Source organism: Mauremys mutica, chromosome 3 (assembly GCF_020497125.1).
Source record: "Mauremys mutica isolate MM-2020 ecotype Southern chromosome 3, ASM2049712v1, whole genome shotgun sequence".
In the NCBI taxonomy this organism is placed as follows: domain Eukaryota; kingdom Metazoa; phylum Chordata; order Testudines; family Geoemydidae; genus Mauremys; species Mauremys mutica.
The window spans coordinates 164252682-164275279 of NC_059074.1; the positions used below are offsets into that span (position 1 = coordinate 164252682).

The 22598-nt window shown below is 39.3% G+C and overlaps 2 protein-coding genes across 5 annotated transcripts in view; one reads left to right on the top strand and one right to left on the bottom strand.

Annotated features, from left to right (window-relative positions):
* USH2A (usherin) overlaps positions 1-11289 on the top strand; it is a 624012-nt gene extending 612723 nt beyond the window's left edge. Inside the window, exons 70-73 of the mRNA XM_045011456.1 lie at positions 1101-1184; positions 5776-6020; positions 10121-10345; positions 11132-11289. Coding sequence (XP_044867391.1) covers positions 1101-1184; positions 5776-6020; positions 10121-10345; positions 11132-11221 — 644 coding nt within the window. The 3' untranslated portion in view covers positions 11222-11289. The remainder of the gene's footprint in view (positions 1-1100; positions 1185-5775; positions 6021-10120; positions 10346-11131) is intronic.
* A 1088-nt stretch (positions 11290-12377) lies between these two features.
* KCTD3 (potassium channel tetramerization domain containing 3) overlaps positions 12378-22598 on the bottom strand; it is a 57230-nt gene continuing 47009 nt past the window's right edge. For 3 of the 4 annotated variants that reach the window (XM_045011443.1, XM_045011446.1, XM_045011447.1), the window contains exons 14-18: positions 22409-22564; positions 20628-20724; positions 17726-17910; positions 17502-17640; positions 12955-16890 (exon numbers count right to left, since the gene is read on the bottom strand). In XM_045011443.1, coding sequence (XP_044867378.1) covers positions 16323-16890; positions 17502-17640; positions 17726-17910; positions 20628-20724; positions 22409-22564 — 1145 coding nt within the window. In that variant the 3' untranslated portion in view covers positions 12955-16322. Of the gene's footprint in view, positions 16891-17501; positions 17641-17725; positions 17911-20627; positions 20725-22408; positions 22565-22598 lie in introns of all 4 variants that reach the window. The other variant, XM_045011445.1, reaches the window with a different exon arrangement.

Genomic DNA, 22598 nt, shown 5'->3' on the forward strand with positions numbered 1-22598 from the left:
ATTGGGCTAGAGTGCTCAGCGCCTTGCAGGACTGAGCCCTGGATGACTCACGGAAGTGGGTAGAAGGCATATGCTCCCAGCCGTGTGGATAGTTGGGATCCACAGGGAAGAGAGCCCTTATACCAAAGAAGGTCATCACATCCACATTGCATCTGTACCTGCTCCTTTCGTTGGCTGCACGGATTCTACTGGAACTATGCTGCTTTTGATAAAGTGCTAGAGGCCTGAGAAAATCTTCCTGATTAAGATACTTTATATTGCAATGATGTTCAAAGGGCTTTCCGAGGAAGTACAGTCACCGCCAACCTAAATTGATGCTGAAGCTACAGACATCATTCCAAGTAACCCAGTTTGGTGGGGCAAGGGACCACTGTGCTGGGCAATGTGTGCAGACAGTATGGCAGCAGCTGGACAAAGTTTTGTCCAGCTGTCTCTTGACAAGTTTTCGTATGACCTGCTCGAAGTATTTGCTTGCTAGCTGTGCATGTGGGCACAGTGCATCTCACCGTGTGACTTGATACAGACCACTGCCATTTTCAAATGCTCCTAATGTAATCAAACAATTCCTCAAACCAAGCAAAACCACTAGCCCTCAAGGAAATCATGGCTCAGCTAGATTTCAGCTTTCAGACTCCAACGTTTTTTGCTATAACCCCTATTCAAAACATTTATTTATTTAACAATGGGAAGGGTTTGTTTGGGGGGGGTTGTATCTTCCCATTATAATAAACAGGACTGAGGGTTTTTCTTGAAGTTTCTTTAAAAATTGACTGTCAGACACAGATCCAAGCATGCACAATTTCGTTTGATTTGGAAAGTTATGAGCATGTGAAAATGGTGGGGTATAGGGGAACAATAACTACTGACAATACCACTGTAGTATACAGTTTAATATCTGACTATTAGTGGATAATCAGGCTTCAGTACTATATTAGGATCCACTAGTGTTGACTGCAGTGCCTGTGGGGGCGGGGGTCCCATTGAGATTGTGCCTGAATGCAGCAGTGCACATTAGCAGATCTTGTTGGAGGATCAGGGCTGAAGCATTTTGATAGTCCCAGTTGAGATTTGTAACTCTGTATTTTGCCTTTTTTATTCAGCCTTTTTCTTTCAAGTAACCTGTACCACCGATGAAGGGAGCGCCATCACACCAGTGATCAAATACAGCACTGCTACTGGATTGGGTAAACACATAGACACGTTACCTACTGATTATGTGTGAATTTGTGTTGAGCAATTAGGTGTAACACATACTGGATCAGATCAGATTTGGAAATAGAAGTTATTGATCTGGCCCAAGCATTAAGGTATGTGGCTAATGTGTCTTTATCGCCAGCTGAATTCATTCAGGAAGTTTCTCTTTATTGAAGCAGGTGCTGTCTTGGAGTTTTTTTAAACCAATAAGAATTTCACACACAGTTTTTTCCCTCCCACCAAAAAAATCAAACAAATGCAAAACCTGCTAACAATGTACATCAGCATGACGATAGGGATGGTAGCTTACTGCCTGTGTTAAAGCTGAAATACAAAGCAAATCAAAACCCTTTGGGCCCTTTATATTCCTTCAGAATTTAACGGAACAGCTTCGTGGTTTTTTGTAAATGCTACATGCTTTGGCAGTGGGTTTCTTTTTGTTAAACTTTAGCAAGATCAAGTCCTGACCCCTCTCTTCGTTGCAGGTCTCTTTGGAAGACTGGAATGGGGTGGTGACATCACAATAGTTCTATAATTAGAAAGACCAAAAAAGAATTTGAAGAACAGCTAGCCAAAGACTCCAAAAGTAATAGCAAACAAAAATTTTTAAATACGTCAGAAGCAGAAAGCCTGCTAAACCACCAGTGGGGCCACTGGATGATCAAGATGTTAAAGGAGCACTCAAAGACGATAAGGCCATTGTGGAGAAACTAAAAGAATTCTTTGCATCGGTCTTCACTGTTGAGGATGTGAGGGAGATTCCCAAACCTCAGCCATTCTTTTTGAGTGATAGATGAGGAACTGTCCCAAATTGAGGTGTCATTAGAGGTGGTTTTGGAACAAATTGATAAACTAAACAGTAATAAGTCTTCAGGACTTGATGGTATTCACCCAAGAGTTCTGAAGGAACTCAAATGTGAAATTTGCAGGACTACTAACTGTAGTCAGTAACCTATCATTTAACTCAGCTTCTGTACCAAATGACTGGAGGATAGCTAATGTGACGCCAATTTTTAAAAAGGGCTCCAGAGGTGACCCTGGCAACTACAGGCCAGTAAGTCTCACTTCAGTACCGGGCAAATTGGTTGAAACTATCGTCAAGAACAAAATTGTCAGACACATAGGTGAACATAACTTATTGGGAAATAATCAACATGGCTTTTGTAAAGGGAAATCATGCCTCACTAGAATTCTTTGAGGGGGTCAACAAGCATGCGGACAAAGGAGATCCAGTGGATATAGTGTATTTAGATTTTCAGAATGCCTTTGACAAGATCCCGCACCAAAGGCTCTTACGCAAAATAAGTAGTCGTGGGATAAGAGGGAAGATTCTCTCATGGAATGATAACTGATTAAAAGATAGGAATAAATGGTCAGTTTTCAGAATTGAGAGAGGTAAATAGTAGTGTCCCCCCGGGATCTGTACTGGGCCCAGTCCTATTTAACATATTCATAAACTATCTGGAAAAAGGGGTAAACAGTGTGGTGGCAAAATTTGCAGAGGATACAAAACTACTCAAGCTAGTTAAGTCCCAGGCAGATTGTGAAGATCTACAAAAGGATCTCACAAAACTAGGTGACTGGGCAACAAAATGGCAGATTAAATTTATTAATGTTGATTAAATGCAAAGTAATGCACATTGTAAACCATAATCCTAACTATGCATATACAATGATGGGGTTTAAATTAGCTGTTACCACTCAAGAAAGAGAACTTGGAGTCATTGTGGTTAGTTCTCTGAAATCTTCCACTCAGTGTGCAGCAGCAGTCAAAAAAGTGAACAGAATGTTGGGAACCATCAAGAAAGGGATAGATAATAAGATCGAAAATATCATATTGCCTCTATATAAATCCATGGTTTCCCCACACCTTGAATACTGCATGCAGATGTGATCGCCCCATCTCAAAAAAGATATATTGGAATTGGAAAAGGTTCAGGAAAGGGCAACAAAAATGATTAGGGGTATAGAACCGGTTCCATATGAGGCGAGATTAATAAGATTGGGACTTTTTTACTGGAAAAGAGGCGAGTAAGGGGGGATACGATAGAGGTCTACAAAATCATGAGTGGTATAGAGAAAGTACATAAGGAAGTGTTATTTACTCCTTCTCATAATACAAGAACAAGGGGCCACCAAATGAAATTAATAGGTAGCAGGTTTAAAACAAACACAAGAAGGTATTTTTTTCACGCAACGCACTATCAACCTCTAGAACTCCTTGCCAGAGAGTGTTGTGAAGGCCAATACTATAATGGGGATCAAAAGGGCACTAGATTGATTCATGGAAGATGGGTCCATCAATGGCTATTAGCCAGGATGGGCAGGAATGGTGTCCCTAGCCTCTGTTTGCCAGAAGCTGGGATTGGGTGACAGGGCATGGATCACTTGATAACCTGTCTGTTCATGCCCATTGGGGCACCAGCCATTGGCCACTGTCAGAGGACAGGATACAGGGCTTGATGGACCTTTAGTCTGACCCAGTATGGCCTTCTTATGTAATAAATAGGCTGAAACTTGAGCTTTCCAGTCTTCAGCTGAGGAAGAGGGATGTTGACACAAGGCCTGATCTTGTTGAAATCAATGGAAGTTTTGTCTTTCACTCTGGGGCGAGCAGGGTCAGGTCCCTGGCCTGCCCAAAGAGCATCCAAATACAGAGGTTTTGCTGCTGTTAGGTACATAGGAACATAGATCTGAGGATCATCTAATTTAGTCCTGTCTCCAACGACAGAGGAAGCTGTAAGAACCCGACAGTAGGCAGATGTGGAGGAATCTGCCCCCCCCCATCTTAGGTCTTACCCTGATCTCTGACAGAGATTGGCTTAAAATCTGAAAGACAACGTTTTAATATTCCCTTAAAAAACTTTTTAGCAGTGAGCATTATAACTCTGTATGTTCTTGATATCCACATAAATGGCCACTCCCTTTTTGAATCCTGTTATGTTCTTAGCCTCAACACCATCCTGTTGCAGTGGGGTCCACAGCCTAATTGTGCATCATGTGAAAAGTATTTCCTTTTTTCAGTTTGGAATTTTCCATTGTTGAATTTCATTGGCTGGCCCCTTTGTTGTGTGGCAGGGAGAAAAGTAGGTCCCCATTTGCCTTCTCTAGGCCATTCATTATTTTATATATTGTATCATGTCCCCTCGTATTCATCTCCTTTCTAAGGTAAACAATCCCTATCTTTCAGCCTTTCTTTCTGTGAGAATTTTTCCATTGTACCTAATCACTCGTCACCCTTCTCTGAGCCCCCCGCCCCCAATGGTGCAATATCCTAGTACTCCACACAGCCCTCTAGATGAGGCTGTAGTATGGATTTGTATAACAGCATTATACTTCTCATATTATTCTTCATCCCTTTCGTTATACAGCCAACCATCTTTTCTTTTTTGACCACTAATTATAGCTCAGACATATCATCCATGGCAAATCACCACACCAGGTTTCTAAGAAGAGACAATGGAAATTCCTGGAAGCAGAGCCCTGGCAGATGTAAACATGGGTACTTGCCATGGGTACATGTTGTTGGCCCGTATCTGAGATCCCTTTCCACAAGTGCTGATATTAGTTTTCTCTGTGAGCCACATCCATGTTAGTACTAAGCCATCAGTTTGAGCCAGTCTCAATATGCAGGTATGGAGGAGCAGTGGATTAATTTTTAATCTACTAGAAGAGTGGAGGACATTGTCAGTGTCCTGCATTAAAACCTTGTTTCCTGAACCAGAAATGGGGTATAGGATAATCACACTGTGAAAACCCCTTAAATGTCTTTGAACCAAAGCTGAAATAGGACTTCAGAGCCAAAAAGATTTTGTTTTGTTAGACACTGAATTTCATTTCCTTGGCCATATCATGTTGAGGTGTGGCAACTAAACGATGCATTTATTTTTTATAACCTAGACGTGGCTTTGTGGCAAAGACATCACCTCTCTTTTGTTTTTGTTGCTAGGACTCTAGCACATTCAGCCATCTTTGGATGCATTGCTGCATATCCTCCAAAGCTACTATTACTACAATGCATTCTCTCCCCGCCCAGTGATTGATTTTTCTAAGCTGTGCAGTAATGTGCACTTTGCATATCTTTTTCATGTCCCCTGTCCTAAGCTTTTTATTTTATTTGGCCTCTCTTCGTTCATCCTCTTTTTGTGGCTTTATTGTTTTATAATCTGTGCTGCAGTGTCTACAATAGCAACTGCTTCGTGTGCTGAGCTATCATGCTGCAGAAAACATCCTGTCTGCACCTCTCTGAAATTACCCAATGTTTCAACTGTTCAAGGTTACTTTGATCAACCTTTTTTGAATTCCCCCCTCCTCTTTCCTAGGAGATGCCAGTGCAATGGTGATTTCCAACCCAGGCAGCAATGCCAGAACTTTAAGCATAGTCTCTCGAGTGCAGTAAGCTTTTTATTATAGCCCACTAGCATATTGAACCATTACACCACCTTGAACATAAGTGCAAATAAGCACAATGTGACAAACTGCTTCAGACTTTTTTCTAATATATTATAAAATAAGGGGACAATCTATCACTAAACCGCTTTCTAAAATAATGTTTCCCTTTTACCTCCCTGGATTATACAGGTCCTATATTAACAACTCCTGGAGAAAAGGATGAAGCAGAGACTAAATATGCAAAATTTTACACTGAATTGTGGTTTGTGATATTAATGGCAGTTCTAGGTTTGATCCTCTTGGCTATTTTTCTGTCCTTGATTCTACGAAGAAAAATAAAAAAACAACCATATGCAAGAGAAAGGCCTCCCTTAGTTCCACTCCAAAAGCGGACATCACCAATGACGGTATATTCACCAGGAGACACTCACATGGTATGTCATGCAAAGCACAATAATGTGTATTTTTATTGTACAGATAGTTTCTGCAATGGAACATATGTTACAAAGGATAATGGTGCAGTCTAAGGGCATTAACTTACAATTTAAATATAGTAAGAGGGAAAAGGTGCATATTGCTTCATGTGAAAGAGTATCTGTAAGCAAAACCCAGGAAAAGACCCAAGCTGTAAATTGGGAGTAAGTGGTGACTACTGTTCAAATAAGCAACAGAACTTAGCTGGGTTTTTTTCTTGGTCAGATACCTCAGTGATGAATGTGGTAGGAAGACTGAGATGTGTTTAATTCCGTAAATGACACAGGGGTAGGACATCTTTAGCTTGATTGTATTATTGGGGAGGTCGCTCTTCAGGTATTGATACACTGATTAGGCCAGATCCTTAGCTGCTGTAAATCAATATAGCCCCACTGAACTCAGTCAAGCTATATTTGTCGTCACAGTTCAGCACAGCTAAACCTGTAAAGGCACCAACTCTTGGTTTCTAGCTCCACAGCCATTGCTTTTGTGGGTGGAGACCAGTCTCTCTCCCCCTTCTGACCGGGTATTCCCAGGCTGTGCTGTTCCCTTTGTATTCCCCAGCACAGACAGGATGTCCAAGCACACCTGCTTGCTCTCTCTTCAGAGATTGATTGTCAGCAGTTCTAACTTACTGCATAGCACTTCCTTTGCAAGCCTACTTTATTCCTAAGGTGAAAACATATTAAAAATAATAAAAACCTACACACATGCTAGCAAGCTTACCAGAGTCCACCCCAACCCTAACATGGATTCTGACAGCCTTCCACCTTTACCCTAAAGATTGGGGCCTTCTGTGGAGCTGGGGCCCTGTCCATTTGCCGGATCAGGAAGGCGGCTCTGGGTCAGTGTAAACAAACTCAAGTTATTTATCCCAAACACCTTTCTTTGTCTCTTGGACCCTGGAGAACCGAATTTGAACTAGGGGGAGAATTTGCTCAAGCTCTTTCTAAAGAAATCCACTTCACACGTATCTTTCCAAAAAGACCTTTCGACTTCCTCCTATCTTCCAGAGATTGCATTGATCTTCCTACTAGATAAATTCCATACAATCTCACCGTACATATTTGCATTTTAATACAATGAAAACTAATTCAATAAGGTTTCACTTAATTCAGCGAAGTTCATTCAGGAAATCGTTAGTCTGTCACTCTTATTTATACTAGCTGAGGAGTTGCCCCATTATGTAAATTAGTTCTCAGGCAAAAGGAATAAATATTAGAATAGTGCTCACTAGTTTCCCATTATTTCAAGTGACTGAGTACAAACTACGGGTTTGATCCAGCACTCATTAATGTCAATGGGAGTTTTGCCACTGACTTCAGCGAATGCAAAACCACAGTATTTAAAACCCTGACGACACATCTAGACTCCTCAGATACCATGGTGATAGATGACAGTATAAAATCCTAGATAATTATAGCAACCAAAAGCATCTTTGTGCCTTTCCCTTCCTGTTCCTATCCCTTGTTCCCTCTTGCTTCACATCTTTCTTTGGGGGCTGCTTGGGCCTGCTGCAATTGGATTTTCCTGTGTAAAAGTTGAATTGGGGGCTTTAACGTGTTCTTCACCGTTTAGCATGTACGAGTATAAGCAAAAATTGTGAAGAACCCTGCCGTCCAGGAGCATGGTTGTCAGACTGGAAAGAGGAAGGGTGGTATTTCTATGGCTTCATCCAGCCATCTTGTGCTTCAGTAATGTGCCCTTCATCAGGGAACAGGAGCCCTCACCTGCCACAGCTGCTCAGTTTGTCAGGTGCAACAGCACTGATTAGTAAGCATGCTGCTCTCGTGGCTTTATTTAAAGAATTATGTTAACAACCCATTAAGCTGCCAGTTTAGATCTTTATGTAGCCCCTTAAGGGCCTGTGAGAGTTCGGGCTCCTCAGGGAGTGGGGTTGAGCTAGGGGGCCAAGTGGGTGCCTTAAAGGAAGATGTGCCTGTTTTCAGAAGGACCCCCTTGAGTCGGAGGCTGCTTGCCTTAGAAACACTATGTGGCAACTCTTAATGTCAATTACAAATGAGGAACTGTTAAAAAAAAATAATGGTAATTTAGCTTTTGAAATACAAAGTGAGACCTGAAAACAGCCTAGCTTGCCATGGAGTCACGTCACAATAGTCGCTTGGCGCTGAGGAAAGGAGTCCAATAATACTTGTGAACATTAGTGAGGAATTATATAAAACCCCCTACTGAGGAAGGGTAGTAGTAGTAATATGCCCATTTTAGGATGGAAACTGAGGAAGAAAGTAATGTACCCACAGAAAGTCCTGATAACGAAGCTAAGTACTGAGGAGCCAGGACTTCCTGGGTTCTAAAGACCATTAAATCTCTCCTCTCTTTACAACCTCTTCCCCACTATTTTTTCTCAGCTTTTTTAAAATAATTTTTTTCTTAAATGTACAGGCAGACATGTCACCAGCTTGAAATAAGTCATTCAGATCTGTATCAATTCCACATTGTGCCATCCGTTTCAACAATATAATTGTGGCGCCTCTTTGGCTAAACAAATGGCAGAAATTTAAATTGGAAAAAAAAATGTGCCTTATATCCAATTTCTCCTTGGGAAAATTAAGGAGTTAAACAAAAGGGACAGTATCTTTGTCTTCTACACACTCGTATATTTACCCCCTTTATATTCTCCACCTACAATGCTTTAAAAATGCAGAAAACCTCTTTAATTGATAATCCCTGCCAGCAGCATCCTATTGCAACTCCTTTACAAGTTCCTGTCATCTCACCTTCACAAGTATCACAGAGCAGAGATAAGGTAAGGCTTTGCCGTGCTTATGTCTCTGCACACATTTTAGTCTGAACTGCTAGGAAAGGACTATAGAGGCTGTAGAGGGAGGGATTCATTTTTGTTTTATCATCACTTTCAAGGTGACACCGCATACAGTGCAGGTTTTACACAAAACTCAATTACTGACTTGAATTTGGAACTTTCATCCTCTGCTGTCCTGTACAAATACTACAAGTGAAACCTGCCTTAGAGACCAACAAATTAGTTTTCAACTGCCATGAGTTTTTATTGTAAAAATCATTCCATTGTCCTGTAGTTGAGTACAATGGCCCAGCTTCTCAGCTGGTGTAAATCAGCATAGCTCTGACCATTATTTTTAGCTACATTTACAGTGTAATCTGACCACATACTAAAACATTTGTCACAGCACCTGGGCTAATGTAGCAATGCTGTTAACAACTCTCCTCCCTTTCAGTTTGAGTCTATTGCCGAGATGTCCGAGTCCGCAAGTAGTGTTACTCTAAAAAGTTACACAATGCATTTTGAGGTATAGTTAGCGAGTATGCAACCTGTGTGCTGTGGCAACCAAACCTGTAATTAACTGAAGTGTTTGCATGAGAATTTCTTGCATGGTGCATGTTTTATTACTGCACAACTGTTAGCAGTTAAAAATTCTGAGCTAGATGATCCAAAGTGGTGTATAGCTGCCACTTTAAAGTGTAAAGTTGTGTATTCCAGTAACACACAGAATACAGTATGTTAGAAAAACCATTTGGGGCTCTACGTGTCCATTTAACATATAATTTGCTTTACACAACTTTCTGGAAAGCGAGAAAGGTCAAACGGTGGCTAGAGACAGCATAGTTACACAAGTTCACAAAACATTTTGTGAAAAGTTAGTTGCTAAAATTGCCAAGTAGTGTCCCCTGACAGATAAGCCAGGTGCTTCCTAACCATGCAAGTGTTGCATTGGTTGTCTATTTCCTGGTTCAAAAATGGAATGGCAATTACTGTGGTGACGTGTTTCAATTGCATACTTAACAAGAGATCTTCAAGAGATCACCTTGTTAAACCGCATTGCAGCAAGCCATTGTTTCCACAGGGAACAATAGCTGGAGCTAGTGATAATGATGTTCTGTTATCAGCCTAAAAACCTCTACCATTAACATGTTACTTTACTACTATGGCTTCTACTACAAAATTAGTTATTTTCAAGGGCTTTATTTTGCAACAGAAATGTATTTGAGCTGAAATGTTAATCTATTAAATTTTTCATGTAAACCTTTCATATGCACATCCCTTTTATTCCAATATTCCTAGGGACTAGCAGATACAAAAATTCCAGGACCCAGCTCTCCTTTGAGTAATCGTAGCAACCAAAGTACTTCCGTTCTACAGCTACCAAGTCAAAGCCAGATGAGCCGTACCTACTCCCAAAGTTCTTTACATCGCAGTGTCAGTCAAGTTATTGATGTCTATGACAAGAAGTCCCTAATAGAAGATTCTGTGTGGGATACCATTATACATGGTCATGATAGTGGTTCTGTAAGTTCTTATTCTAGTTCTACAATTCCATGAGTTAGCCATGAATGCATGCACATTTGGCATTAGCTTAGTAACTGAACGTTTACCAAGATGCGGGGCAAAAGTTCCAAAAGCATCTAGGCCCAGATCTTCAAAGATAATGAGAGTTACTTGCCTAAATACCTTTGAGGCTCCGGGAGGTCCTAATGACTAGCCTAAATCCTATTTTCAGAAGCAGCTAAGTCACTGTGATTCATGAGCCAAGGTCTCACTTTCAGAAAAGGTGCTTTTGGAAATGGTACCCACTAACTATTTTGCACAGTTAAGCTACTGTATACACCTGACGTTTTATTCCTTTTTGCACATAACTCAGCGAAAATGTGACATTCCTCGAGTTGTTTCAGTAGTCTATTGGTTATGTGGCTCTCATGCAGTTTCTAAACTGATATCATTAGAGCAGTGCAATCCCCTGAAGTGGAGGCAATTCTACCACTGTAAAGGTGCTTATAGCAGTACAGGTTATTCACCTACATTTATGGGAATTAACTATACTGTCATAAAATTACATCCCTCACCAAAACAGTTAAATCAGTATAAAAGCTGTGTCTAGACCAGGTTTTAGTATGAATCAGTTTGATAATGCACTCAAGTATTGTGACTGTGCATGTAGCAAGTCTATTTTATTTTGAACAACAAATCACAGTTATTTCTGGTTTCGTTGTTCTTTGACTAGGACAGTAGTTATAGTTCTCTAAATTTTTACTTATTAGCCAAATCACTTGCTGGGCTTTTTTTTCCCCCCCCTAGTATGTGGATGATGAAGATCTTGTGAATGCCATCAAAGGCTTCAGTACAGTAACTAAAGAACATACAACCTTCACTGACACCCAGTTGTGATACCTATCTGGAATAAGTACCACAGGCTACCGCAAGCAGCTGAAGGAGCACGAAATCTTTGTTTTGTTCAACTTAACATGTAGAAATTCATTTCTAATGTAACAGTTTTGGGATTATGTTGTAAAAAGTGTGCCTACTGGAACTTCAGCAATATGAATACATTTTCTAGGAGTACTGTTATAACAGCCAAGAATATAGTTATATATTGTAAATGTGCTCGCTACATATAGATCAGTGTTAAACATTTATTGCAAATATTGTACAGTAATATTTCAAAAGGGGAAGGTGAGAAGAATGTCCTAGTGAATGTACAATCTTGTGTCACAGTACTGGCAAGACCTTAAATAGCCATATAGTATACAGAGAAGTTTCACAAACACTTATTTTTAACAGCTGCACATACCTAATCCTGAAATTTTAATCATGTTTCATTATATTATACTGTGGTAGGAAATGTATTATCAGTGGGGAAAAACGGTTTTTGGCCACCAAGAAGTATATAAAATTGTAGAATACATTTAGATCTGTTCTTAAGAGCAGTACAACCCACTTTGTTCACTTTAATTAAGATGACAAAGGAGGAAGAGTCAATTCTGTCTGTGAAATATTGCTGCAGTTGCCCATCCAGTCAGGAACCCTAAAATGTTCCTGTCCATTTCAATCTACTTTAAATCATGTATGACAGGGAGATGGATTTAAATTCACTAAAGAGGTGATCCTGTGACATCTTGAGTACTCTCAATTTCCCAGAATAAGATTTGAGGGTGCTTAGAACCTTGCCACACCAAACTGTGCAAGAGTAAATTTGAAATATATCAAAATTTAACTTAGTGAAAGCTGTTCTGGCTTTTACTCACATGTATTGTAGTTTCTAGTGCCTGCCCTCTGGTGTTGGTCTTAGAGAAATAAGTCAGAATGATCATAGCTCCAAAAACAAAATGATTTAAATATGTTAAAGACACGCCTTATTCCTACTAAATCTGTGGTGGATCAGCTGCTTCAATGTTTAGCATTGTGATGAAGCCTCTCCCCCGAACTATCTTGGTTGTCATGCATTTGGCATGATCCTTACATTTTGCAAACGGAAATTGCTTTGAAAAAACAGTGAAATGCAAACACCATCAAATTAGGAAAGGGATGTGACAAAAACAAAGTGGTAAAAAAAACCGCCCATAAAGTAAGCTTCACCTGAAAGAACAAAAGAGCTACTGCGGCTTCATTTTAAACAGACAGATCTCATTGTTTCTATTTTCTGTCTAAACTGCTGGGAGTACGACAGAATACCTATGAGCTGAGCTGGAACATTAGGGTCCCCAGAGGAAATCTGTTTACTGTAATGTGAACAATTATTGCCAGTGTTTGTTTTAACATCCATTTAGGGCTAGATAGGTTTCTGTTCTTCCCTCCCCCCATACCTTACTCTACAAAGTCTCATTTAAATTAAACAGTAAGGAAATACTCAAAAGGAATAGGGAGGCAGAATTCAAGTATTGGCTCTTATGGTGTAATATAGTCAATCATACACTACTATCAATTTCTTATACAGTACAGATTAGAGTAGCTTAATTATTTCTGTGGTAGGGAAAAAAGCATTGCATAGTTCAAACTGAAGTAATTTGTTTAATTTACAGGCACAATAGAATCCTAGTCTTGAAAATAATCTGAAAATACAGATTAATAAAAGGTTACATCTAAATTTGATACAAGTATTTTTGTTACCCCATAATATAAAGAACAAAAAAAGGGCGTGTTTAAAAATTAGGCTGAATGTACAAGCTTGATATTAGTGTTACAATAAAAAAGTAGTGACACCGTGCGCCTTTTCTCCAGTTCACCTTTTAAACAATCCACAGAATTTAAAAACTGGGTTATTTAGCAACAGAAAGTTCAAAACAGACGGTGGTACAGGATTGTCTGCCTTGTAACTTAAAGCTGGCCAAGGGAGATGATCAATGCTGGCATTCATAACGTTATATTCCTACCCTACTGCTCAATTCAAAATTTCTTAAAATCAGCTACTTTATAGGGATTGATTCACAAAAAAAAAGCAGGCATGAATTTGACCAGTCATCTTATTTCACATGAAAGCACCATTAAAGCTTGGCTTGTTTTTAGTATTATGTAAATGTCATGGCAATGGTTTTATCCGAAGACTTTTTCCCCATTTTAAAAATTTGGTTATTCATTATGTGGAACTGTCCCCAGGGTACAGCTGGCATTATTCTGAAGTATACAAAATACAAATGGAGACTTGGAGTAACAGCACTTTCCACTGCCTGTGGTTAAAGAAACCCTTATGCAGCTGCACCGCTTGTTTATTCTTGCTGATGTTTCCCTTCCTAAGAAAGACCCTGTCTGAAGAGCAGCATCTTTAGTTTGCACTTTAAGACCTGAACAAAATCATTGCGCAACTGAGCATGACAGTCACAGACTTGTACCATGAACTCTAATAGCAACAGAAGTCATGTACACAGACCAACAGTACTAGGAGGAGCAGTTCTAAGGTGGGGCTAAAGTTAGCTTCCATAAGGGACTGAAAGGATTGTATAAGTAAAGGAATATCATAGCATTCAATATTTAAGTAGAACTCTACAAATATAATAGTGCATTCATGCCATGGAATGAAGTAGATTTAATTTCCCTCTATTAATATGCAAGAATATAATGTTTACTACAGTAAAGCCTAAGAACCACCCAAGAATCAGGCCCCACTGTGCAAAAAGAGTAGATAATCCCTTCCCTGAAGAGTTTACAATCTAAATAGACACCGGAAGGGGGAAGCAATACAACTGAGTGAACAATGTAATGGCTGCAAACAGCCTTGATTTATTTTATTATTTTGGAGAGGGGATAAGCTAACTGGAAAGAAGGGGACAGAGCAGGCGTAACTCTGAGGTGAAAGTCATTGATAGGGAGGGGGAAGAAGAGGGTTGGAGCAAAGAGCCAATAAGCACAGGGGGGGGGAGAGGAAGTTCTGACAGTCCCTGCTTTAGCGGCTCTTATGACAGTGTGTCTGGGTATGGCTCCTTCCTCCAGTTTTTCCCCAAGGCTACATGCCTGGGAGCACTGGCCCCAGCTGGCCTCTATTTTACCCCCAGCAGCAGTTCTTGCTTTGGCTGCTCCTAGCAGCTGGAGTCTCAAAGTAGGGTTGTAATCTGAAAAGTATCTAAAACTACCAGCCTGGGTTTCCTCCTTCACTGTGAGAGCTGAAAATAAAGCTGGTTCTCACATCACCACACCAAATACTGCAGACCTATTTCTACAACCCCACTGAAAGTCTGAGCCAGAAAAAATAAAAACTGCTTGAAATTTTCAGCTCACTGGGTGAACTTGCAAGGCTGACTTTAAAAAATAATTGTAAAATGAGCCCATTTGATATGATGTCATTAACTTATACACAATGCTTTCCACTTGGAATTTTTCAGCACAGAATTACACTGACCTCAGTCTGAGGATCCAATTTTCCCCCTATATTTTATGGAAAATGACATCAAGAGTAATAACCAAAACCACATGCTATAACACTACTACGGAGAGCGCTGCGTAGCTTGAAAGTTTCTCTTTCAACAACAGAAGTTGGTCTAATAAAAGATATCACCTAATCTACCTTGTGTGTCTAATATCCTGGGACCAAGATGGCTACAACCCTGCATTCTTTAAAGAGGCTAAAAATGATTCTTTAGTAAAGAACTAAAATTTGAGGAAGGAGGAAAGGACATTCCAACTCATTTGTTTTTCCATTTCTGTAAATCTGCAGGTCTTGATGCATTTAAAAATAGCCAAAACTTTGTAAGTCACTGCTCCTAAATGCTTGGCAGACTGTCCTAGTGCATAACCAACCAAAATAGCAAGCACCTTTCACAAGCCTTACCTGGTTCAAAGCTCCCATCCAAATTTGTGGAAACTGTCTGCAAAGAAACTGACGTATGTATTAAGGACTGCAACTAGAACAAAAAACACCCTCACACTAGCAAAACTCAATTACTTAGGATGTCCAGCTAAAGTCTGCACATTATAGCAACGTATCTTCATAAAAATACATTAAAGGTTGCATGGGAGGTATCCACTTAACTCCGCATGCCCTACTTTTATTAAAGTTTAGTACTACTGATGCGGTAAGGAAGATGTGGGGGGACTTGAATCTAGCATTTCTGGTTGAGGAGCATACCACCACTATGGCATTATTGTACAGCAGCAAGCTAGAAGAGGAATGTATGTATAGCCTAGTAAGTTTTCTAACAAGAGATAGTTAGTCTATTTAGACATTAGTGTAATATACAGTAATGAGTGGCAAAATGTGTGCTTTTTTCCCCCTCCACAAGAGGTTACAGTTTATAATTTCAGGTATTTGAAAGCTCTGCAAAGAGAAATGAGGAAAAAAGTACAGGTAATAACATTCCTTTGCATTTTAATATTAGGACCAAGATATGCAAAATAATGTTTTAGAGCATCTGTAAGCATAAAGACTTTCTGAATGTGTTTCATAAACAAAAGAATGGTAGCACATAAATGTCAAATTTATCAATATTGAAAAACAACATCGTTGCTCTACAAACAAGGCAGACTTCAGCAAGAGACGCTTTTCTAAGTGATGAGATAGCTTTTAGCACCCAGCTAATTTTCTATTAACTTGAAGGAGGTGAAAGGGCACGATAGGTGACCCAAGGAACTGCAAATAATATTCATGGTAACTTTAAGGGCCAGTAAGCAGGTGACAGACATTTAATATTTTGGTGAGTGCAAAGGGAAGGTCCAGTAATGGGACTTAGAAAGTTACCTATAAAACTCTTCCTAAGACAAATACTGTAGTGCATGCTGGACTGCATAAAACAGGATTTTACATCAGTGTTTTGTACCAAGTATTGTTTGGCTTTATACAATATGAAAAAGTACATCAATTTAGAGTATATTTGCTGGTTGTGCTGTAAACCCAAGTTGCTGAGATGCACTATGAAAACTTATTACAGTTTTAACTCTTTCAGTTAGACACTCAAATGAAGCCTTTTTAAAGGATAAATCTGTAGTGTAAAAGTTACAGCCAGTTAAGTGTTAAACTTTCATCTGAACCCTTGAAAACAAATGTACATCACGTTTAGCATTTTCACAAGCTGTAATCTTGGCCGGCAGAGTCACTCTTCTTGTGGCGTGGAGAAGTGGTAGTCTTTGTGGGTGATGGGGATGCTGTACCAGGGGATTCAGGCCCTCCTTCCACAATAATTGGTGAAGACACCAGAGGAGGTACCTTCTTTCTTCCCAGGAACACGCCTCCATCAAATCCACTTTTCTTTTTATTCTCTACTTTGTTCTCACTTTCATCATCTGGCCCTCTTTTCTTCGCTTCTGAAGAGTTTTCAGGCACTTTCGGAACCTCTGCCCCAGCATCTGATGATATTCTAGTAGCTCTTACTTCAAGTACTGTTGCCTTTTTGTCTGTTGGGTTGCTCTCACCTGCTGCCTTCTTCATTTCAGCTTGTATTGGACTCAGATTGCCAGTCTCAGGGACAGCCTTGTCCACCATATTATTGTTCATATTAAAAGTCTGAAAGTCCTTGTAACTGTGAAAGCTCTCAGTCCGTCTTGCCCTGGCTAATAAAGGACTCTCTCTATATGGCCTTACTGAGCCATACGTAGCAGCTTCATGGATGGTTTCATGGTGCTGTAACTGGAGGCTGAAAACACATTCAACAGTAAAACATTTCTCCCTCCTTGTCACGGGTTACAACAAATACTGATGCGAACAAACATCACTGTCACCCTCCTCAGAACAGACTTCAGCTTTCAAAGGTAAGAAACATGCAGCAGATTGTTCCTTCTCTCTAGCCAAATAGAAAACCATTTGGAATTTGTGAAGAGTATATTGGATTCCCAGATGTGTTACAGAGCATACACATATAATCCATGGGAATAACACTTCTGAACACCTGAGGCCTGATATTCTGTCAGCTACATGAGTGTTACCCAAAGAGAAATACGATTTTTGAGGGAGAATGTTTCAGAACTATTAATCCCAGAGCACACTCAGCTGTGCTTGTCCTATAATTGGCAGTGGAACGTGCTCAGGATTTCCAACCTGCCTATCTCTCTGAGCAAGGGCTCACTCATTCCCTAAATTGTACAAATGCACCTCCATTGGGAGCAGTGTCCCAAAAACACCAGGGCACTTATTTAGGTGCCCAAATATGGACTGAGAGTGCCTAAAATTAGACACTCAAGTTTGAAAGTTTTCGCCTAAGTCTTGGCACACATAGCTGATAGTATATCCTAGGGATCTTTGGCCTACCTAGAGCTTGAGTCCCGCAGACGGCTTTGCTGAACTACTGAAGTTGCTGGACTGATGTTAGGAGTAGCGCAGCGTGAGGTGCTCAGATCACACTGATCAAGCAACTTAAGCAGCTCTTCTTCTGTCGGACCCCCTACATCTTAGAAAAGAAAGACAGTGGTCACTGATTACCTCTAATGCAAGCATTTAAGCCAAAAAATAAGTTCTGCTACATTACAACCTACCCTTCTCTTCACTTTTATTAACCATGTCCATCGCTGTGGTCAAATCCCACATCTGAATACTGCCATTTGAATGACCTGTAAAGAGGTAACGTCGTGGTCTTGAGCCCATCCTACTGGATCCTTCACATTCTCGTACAGTAAACGAAGAAATTGTAGTACAGTCGACGGCCTGGATCTCGCATATTCTACAAAAAGGCATTTAACACAATTACAGATTATAATCCTATCACATATCCTGGAGGGCAATTGTGAGGCTTAATTTATTAATATTAAGATTTGTGATCTCTGGATAGAAGGCGCTATGATTTATTTTATGCTGAATTACACCTTCTCTTTTAACACCCATTTCTAACTCATACAATTTTTTGCAGTTCACTTCTAAATGTTACTTTTAGTAAGATTCCAAAAGAGAAGGGAAAAGAGTACAAAGTAGCTGCTAGATATTTAAAAAAAATCTTAACCCCATAATTAGTTTCCTGCTTTCTTATGGAATCTGGGTTACAGATTTCCTGATTTTAGGTTTGCATGTGCTTCTACAGAGAGATCTGGGTTCAGGGTGTGTTCAAAGTCAGCATCATATATTAAGTATTGTACAAGACTAATATGTAAATTTCCAACTCCTGTCAGTTTTTAAAGTTTACTGAACAAGTTCCTTCAAACATGTCACAGGTACTTGTTTTCACAGAGAAACAAAGTCCAGGGCAACTCTTAATTTAAAAACTAACCAGTTTAAGCAAAAAGTTTATTTACATTCAGAAAATTTCACACCAAGATGAAAAGAAAAGAATTACATGAGAGGAAAAAATGAGGTTGGGAATGAAATGACTAAAGTTTAGGGTAGCTGTGATGTCACTCACCCAACAGTGAAATCAGGAAGCCTTTAATACTTGGGTTAGCCACCTCCTTCATGTTCTTTCTTATTGTTTAAAAAAAATTGAACACTTGAGGACAAATTCCACCACCCTCATAGCCCATGGTGAGTACCTCCATACTGTGGATTTAGCTATATGGCAAGTAACTGTGTGACAAGCCAGGGTATGACTCTACAGCACAGTGACAGCTGCAGAGTGCGTACCCTACTCTGTACTCCAAGACTCTCACTGCACTGTGGAAGTGTCCATACCAGACATTAGCATGGGGCAAGCTGGTGTGCTATATATTCACACCCTGACTTGCCACGCAGTCACTTACCATGTAGACAAACCCTAGGAGTCATCTAATCCAGTCCACAATAGATTTGCTTTTTGCACATCCACTGTGTTTTTAGAAACACAGTGAACAAAACAAATAAGATATTCAAACTGAAACTTTCGCCTGCATTGTATGAATTAAAGAGAAGAAACAATGGCTAAGCAATGAGAATTCCTCTTTTGCTTTACTCATAACTATTGAGATTACTGTGGCATCAAAATTTTAAATTGTGGCTTAATTAAGTTATCAGGGAAGAATAGTTTGATTAGAATACAAAGTCTGCCATAACAAAACAGAACAGGGAACAAAAAACTGGTCGCAGTTGAAAATGGTTTTGAGTTATTACTTTGTTAAAATTTATCCTAATATGACACCAATTTTAATAAACATTTGGCAGTTTCTTCACTGTGTATGCATAGAACATTAAATCACAGTGATTTATAACATTCATTGGGACAATAATTTGGCCTCCAACCATATTACGAGTTTCTAATGCTATTTGCTTAAAAAACAAACAAGCTGTCAAATGGATAGCCTAGGTGCACGGAAAATGTACTCTCTTGATTAATTCCTTTAACAGTTACTTATGACTATATGTAATGAACTTTGATGCAAAGAAGATTGATTCTCTTAAAGGGTTTGTATTCATTACAAGATTAACCGACGATAAGCCATGTGTTACAGATAGTAGGTACTGGTGAATTACTATTAACAGCCATGGCTGTACTAGCACTTTCAATTTAAAACTAGTATCCAGGGCTTTCAAGAGCATGTTAGCTACTGCCACACCTGCTATGGCTTTCATTTATTTTAAAACTAAAAGTAACCAGAGTATCAGTTTTTTAATGAAAGGGTAGCAATAAACACCAACCTATGGAAGAACAGAAGACCGCTCTAAAATCAGGAACACAATTAAGCATCCATTAAGAGTACACTCATGGTTTGCCTGCAGCCAGCTTGCATTTAACTTGCAAAGTACAATTTTACTGTTATGCTACAAGTGAAACCCAAATTGATTTTTTTATCCTTATGTAGCCTCTTTCAGCCAATGCTAATCAGCACTTTTCAAATATTTACTAACCCTCTAAATATCCCTGGAAGGTAGAGTATATCCATTTTACATATTGGTATAGAGAGACATCTTCACTAGCCCAAGGTCACAGTGAGCTAGCAGCAACGCCAGAAAGATAACCTAGGGAGGTCCTTACTCCCAGTTCTCCGTTTTGCCCAGTGAATGAGGACTGGGAGTACCGAAGCAAAAAGTCTATTGAGATTATCTATCCAAGGCATTGTGTCAGTTAACTCTTCAAGGTCTTTTTCAAGTAATACATTGTGTAGTAAAAGCAAAGCCAAAAGGGTTCAAACAATTTTTTAAGTTGCCTTTCAGCCAATTACACTTTCTATGCTTTTTTGAAATTATTCTCTTTCTTGGGAAGTTTTTCTGGTGAAGTAAGTAAAGGCAAAACCAGACACCCCTTATTGTTGGCACTGATAATGAAACTAGAGCAGAGCGACTGTATGTTTACATTAAAGTGACTATACCAGTCAGATACGCACGTTAAATATATAAGTGAGAAATGAGTTCTATACTGCATCTTTGTGCTTTGACTTACTAGCACAAGTATCAGAGCCAACAATCTTAGTGTCAGCTCTTGGATAGGTACAATAAGTGGATTTTATCAGAGATGCAACAGATGATTCGTGCTTTTACCTTTTCCCAGTAGAAGACAACCTGACAAAGAGTTTATTAGTGACGGGAACAACTTTTTGGATGAATACTTGTTGATCATCACGCTCTCCAAATGGTCCTGTAGTTAGAAAGAGAAACTAAGTATTTCAAAACACATTACTCCAAGAAGTTATTGGCAAAAAATTTAACCATTCCTACCCTGTCTAGAAATAAAAAATTACTCACACAGATTCAGTCTAATTAAAGGAACCAGGAATCTTCACTGATTCCTAGTTTAGCAAAACACCACACTACTTTTGCATTGTGATGTATAATTACTGACAAGTCACAATAGAAAACCCAGACTGAAGGGTTACCCAATTATTCTGAGTAATTCTGAACTACCAAGGAAGATGTTCACTTTAGATTGTCAAATCAATTTGATGCATTTTTGGTTTTTTAACAGAAAATAAACCCATATCTGTGTAATTTTCCATTACTCTACTATAAAGAGTTAATTTGTTACGATGTACTGCAAGAAAATATTTATGGGATCTGAAATATGATATGGGGTCCATAACCTCTTGGTCACTAATGTGACCAAATTTTCTAGAGTCTGATTTTTCATTATTGCTGAGCACCTGCACCTCCCTCTAATGTCAAGCGGAGATGCAGGTGATTCATAAAATTGGAAAAAAAAAATCAGACCCATATTGACCGAAAAGTTCTTTATAGCTGTTTGGTACCCCTGTGAAAGAGGTTGGAGGCCTTAATTCAATTACTAGCAGATCGCCCATCACGTTTTTTTTTTTTTTGGGGGGGGGGGGGGGGACACTAAACTTCTTAACAGGAAACAACCAAGGGAACCTTGCTCTTCAAAGTGGATGGCATCTCCGTGTGTAACATTTTGCACTAGTCCAAGACCCTACAATACCAACACCGTAAAAAGTTAAGAGCAAATTGTTGTTTATCAGTATATGTATTACAGGAGTACCTAGAAGCCTCAATCTAGGATCAGTGTTCTAGTGGGCTAGGTGCTGTATAAATAAAAGACAGTCCTTGCCTCAGAGAGCACAGTTCAGAATTATAACAAGAACTTTTGATGGATAAAAAAAAAAACAAATGAGGATGGCTTTTCTTCTTGCTACCTGCCTACCCATTCAGTGTTCTGTAAAGATCATCATGCCACAACAGGTGCAATATTAGTCTTTACTTAGGGTTTTCACAATTCTGTTCGTTTTGTAACAGTTTCAGTGTAGTTTTGAAATGTAATATGAGTATAATGTTAAGTATTAGACTCATGTGTATAATCTTAATTTTTGTTTAATTTACAAAATGTGATAGCACATAGTGAAACAAACCCAAAAATCTCATGCAAATCAGTTCTAATATATTCTTTCATAATCTCAATCTTGTTATCTCTCTCTATAAAAATGCTATCAAAAAGGGTACATTAGGTAACCAACAGATTTCTAGGTAATTTATAGGAATCGCAAGGCACAACTTCTCTTAAATGGGTCCCTTTGGGAAACCATTTTGCCCAGTACTGTAAAGTGAGTCTATGGAAAGACAAATCAAATTAACTCTAGCTGGAATCAGTTTTCAAACAGGAATATTATAGACATGCTACAGTATTATCAAAATGCAAGCTGGTTATGCTGTAATTACACTGGTGTAAATCAGACTAACACACCTGATGTCAATGGAGTCACATGAACATGAAGCGAGAGCAGAAATCAGGCTAAATGCCTGCAATGAACCTTCCAGAGCACAGTAGCCCTCCAAAAGTCCAGTACCAAGTAATGGAAAAACTTTTTTCCTACCTATGTCATTTCCAGAAGAGTAACTACCATGGCTCTCTGTTTCCTCCAAGGACAAGATTTTGAATGAAGCTAAGGGAGTAGACCCTGGCTGTGTGGAAATCATTCCTCTGAATCGAGTCACTGTCCATGTCCGAACGTGGTTGTTGTCGGCACAAACTAGACAGAAAAGAAAAAAAACAAAACAAACATT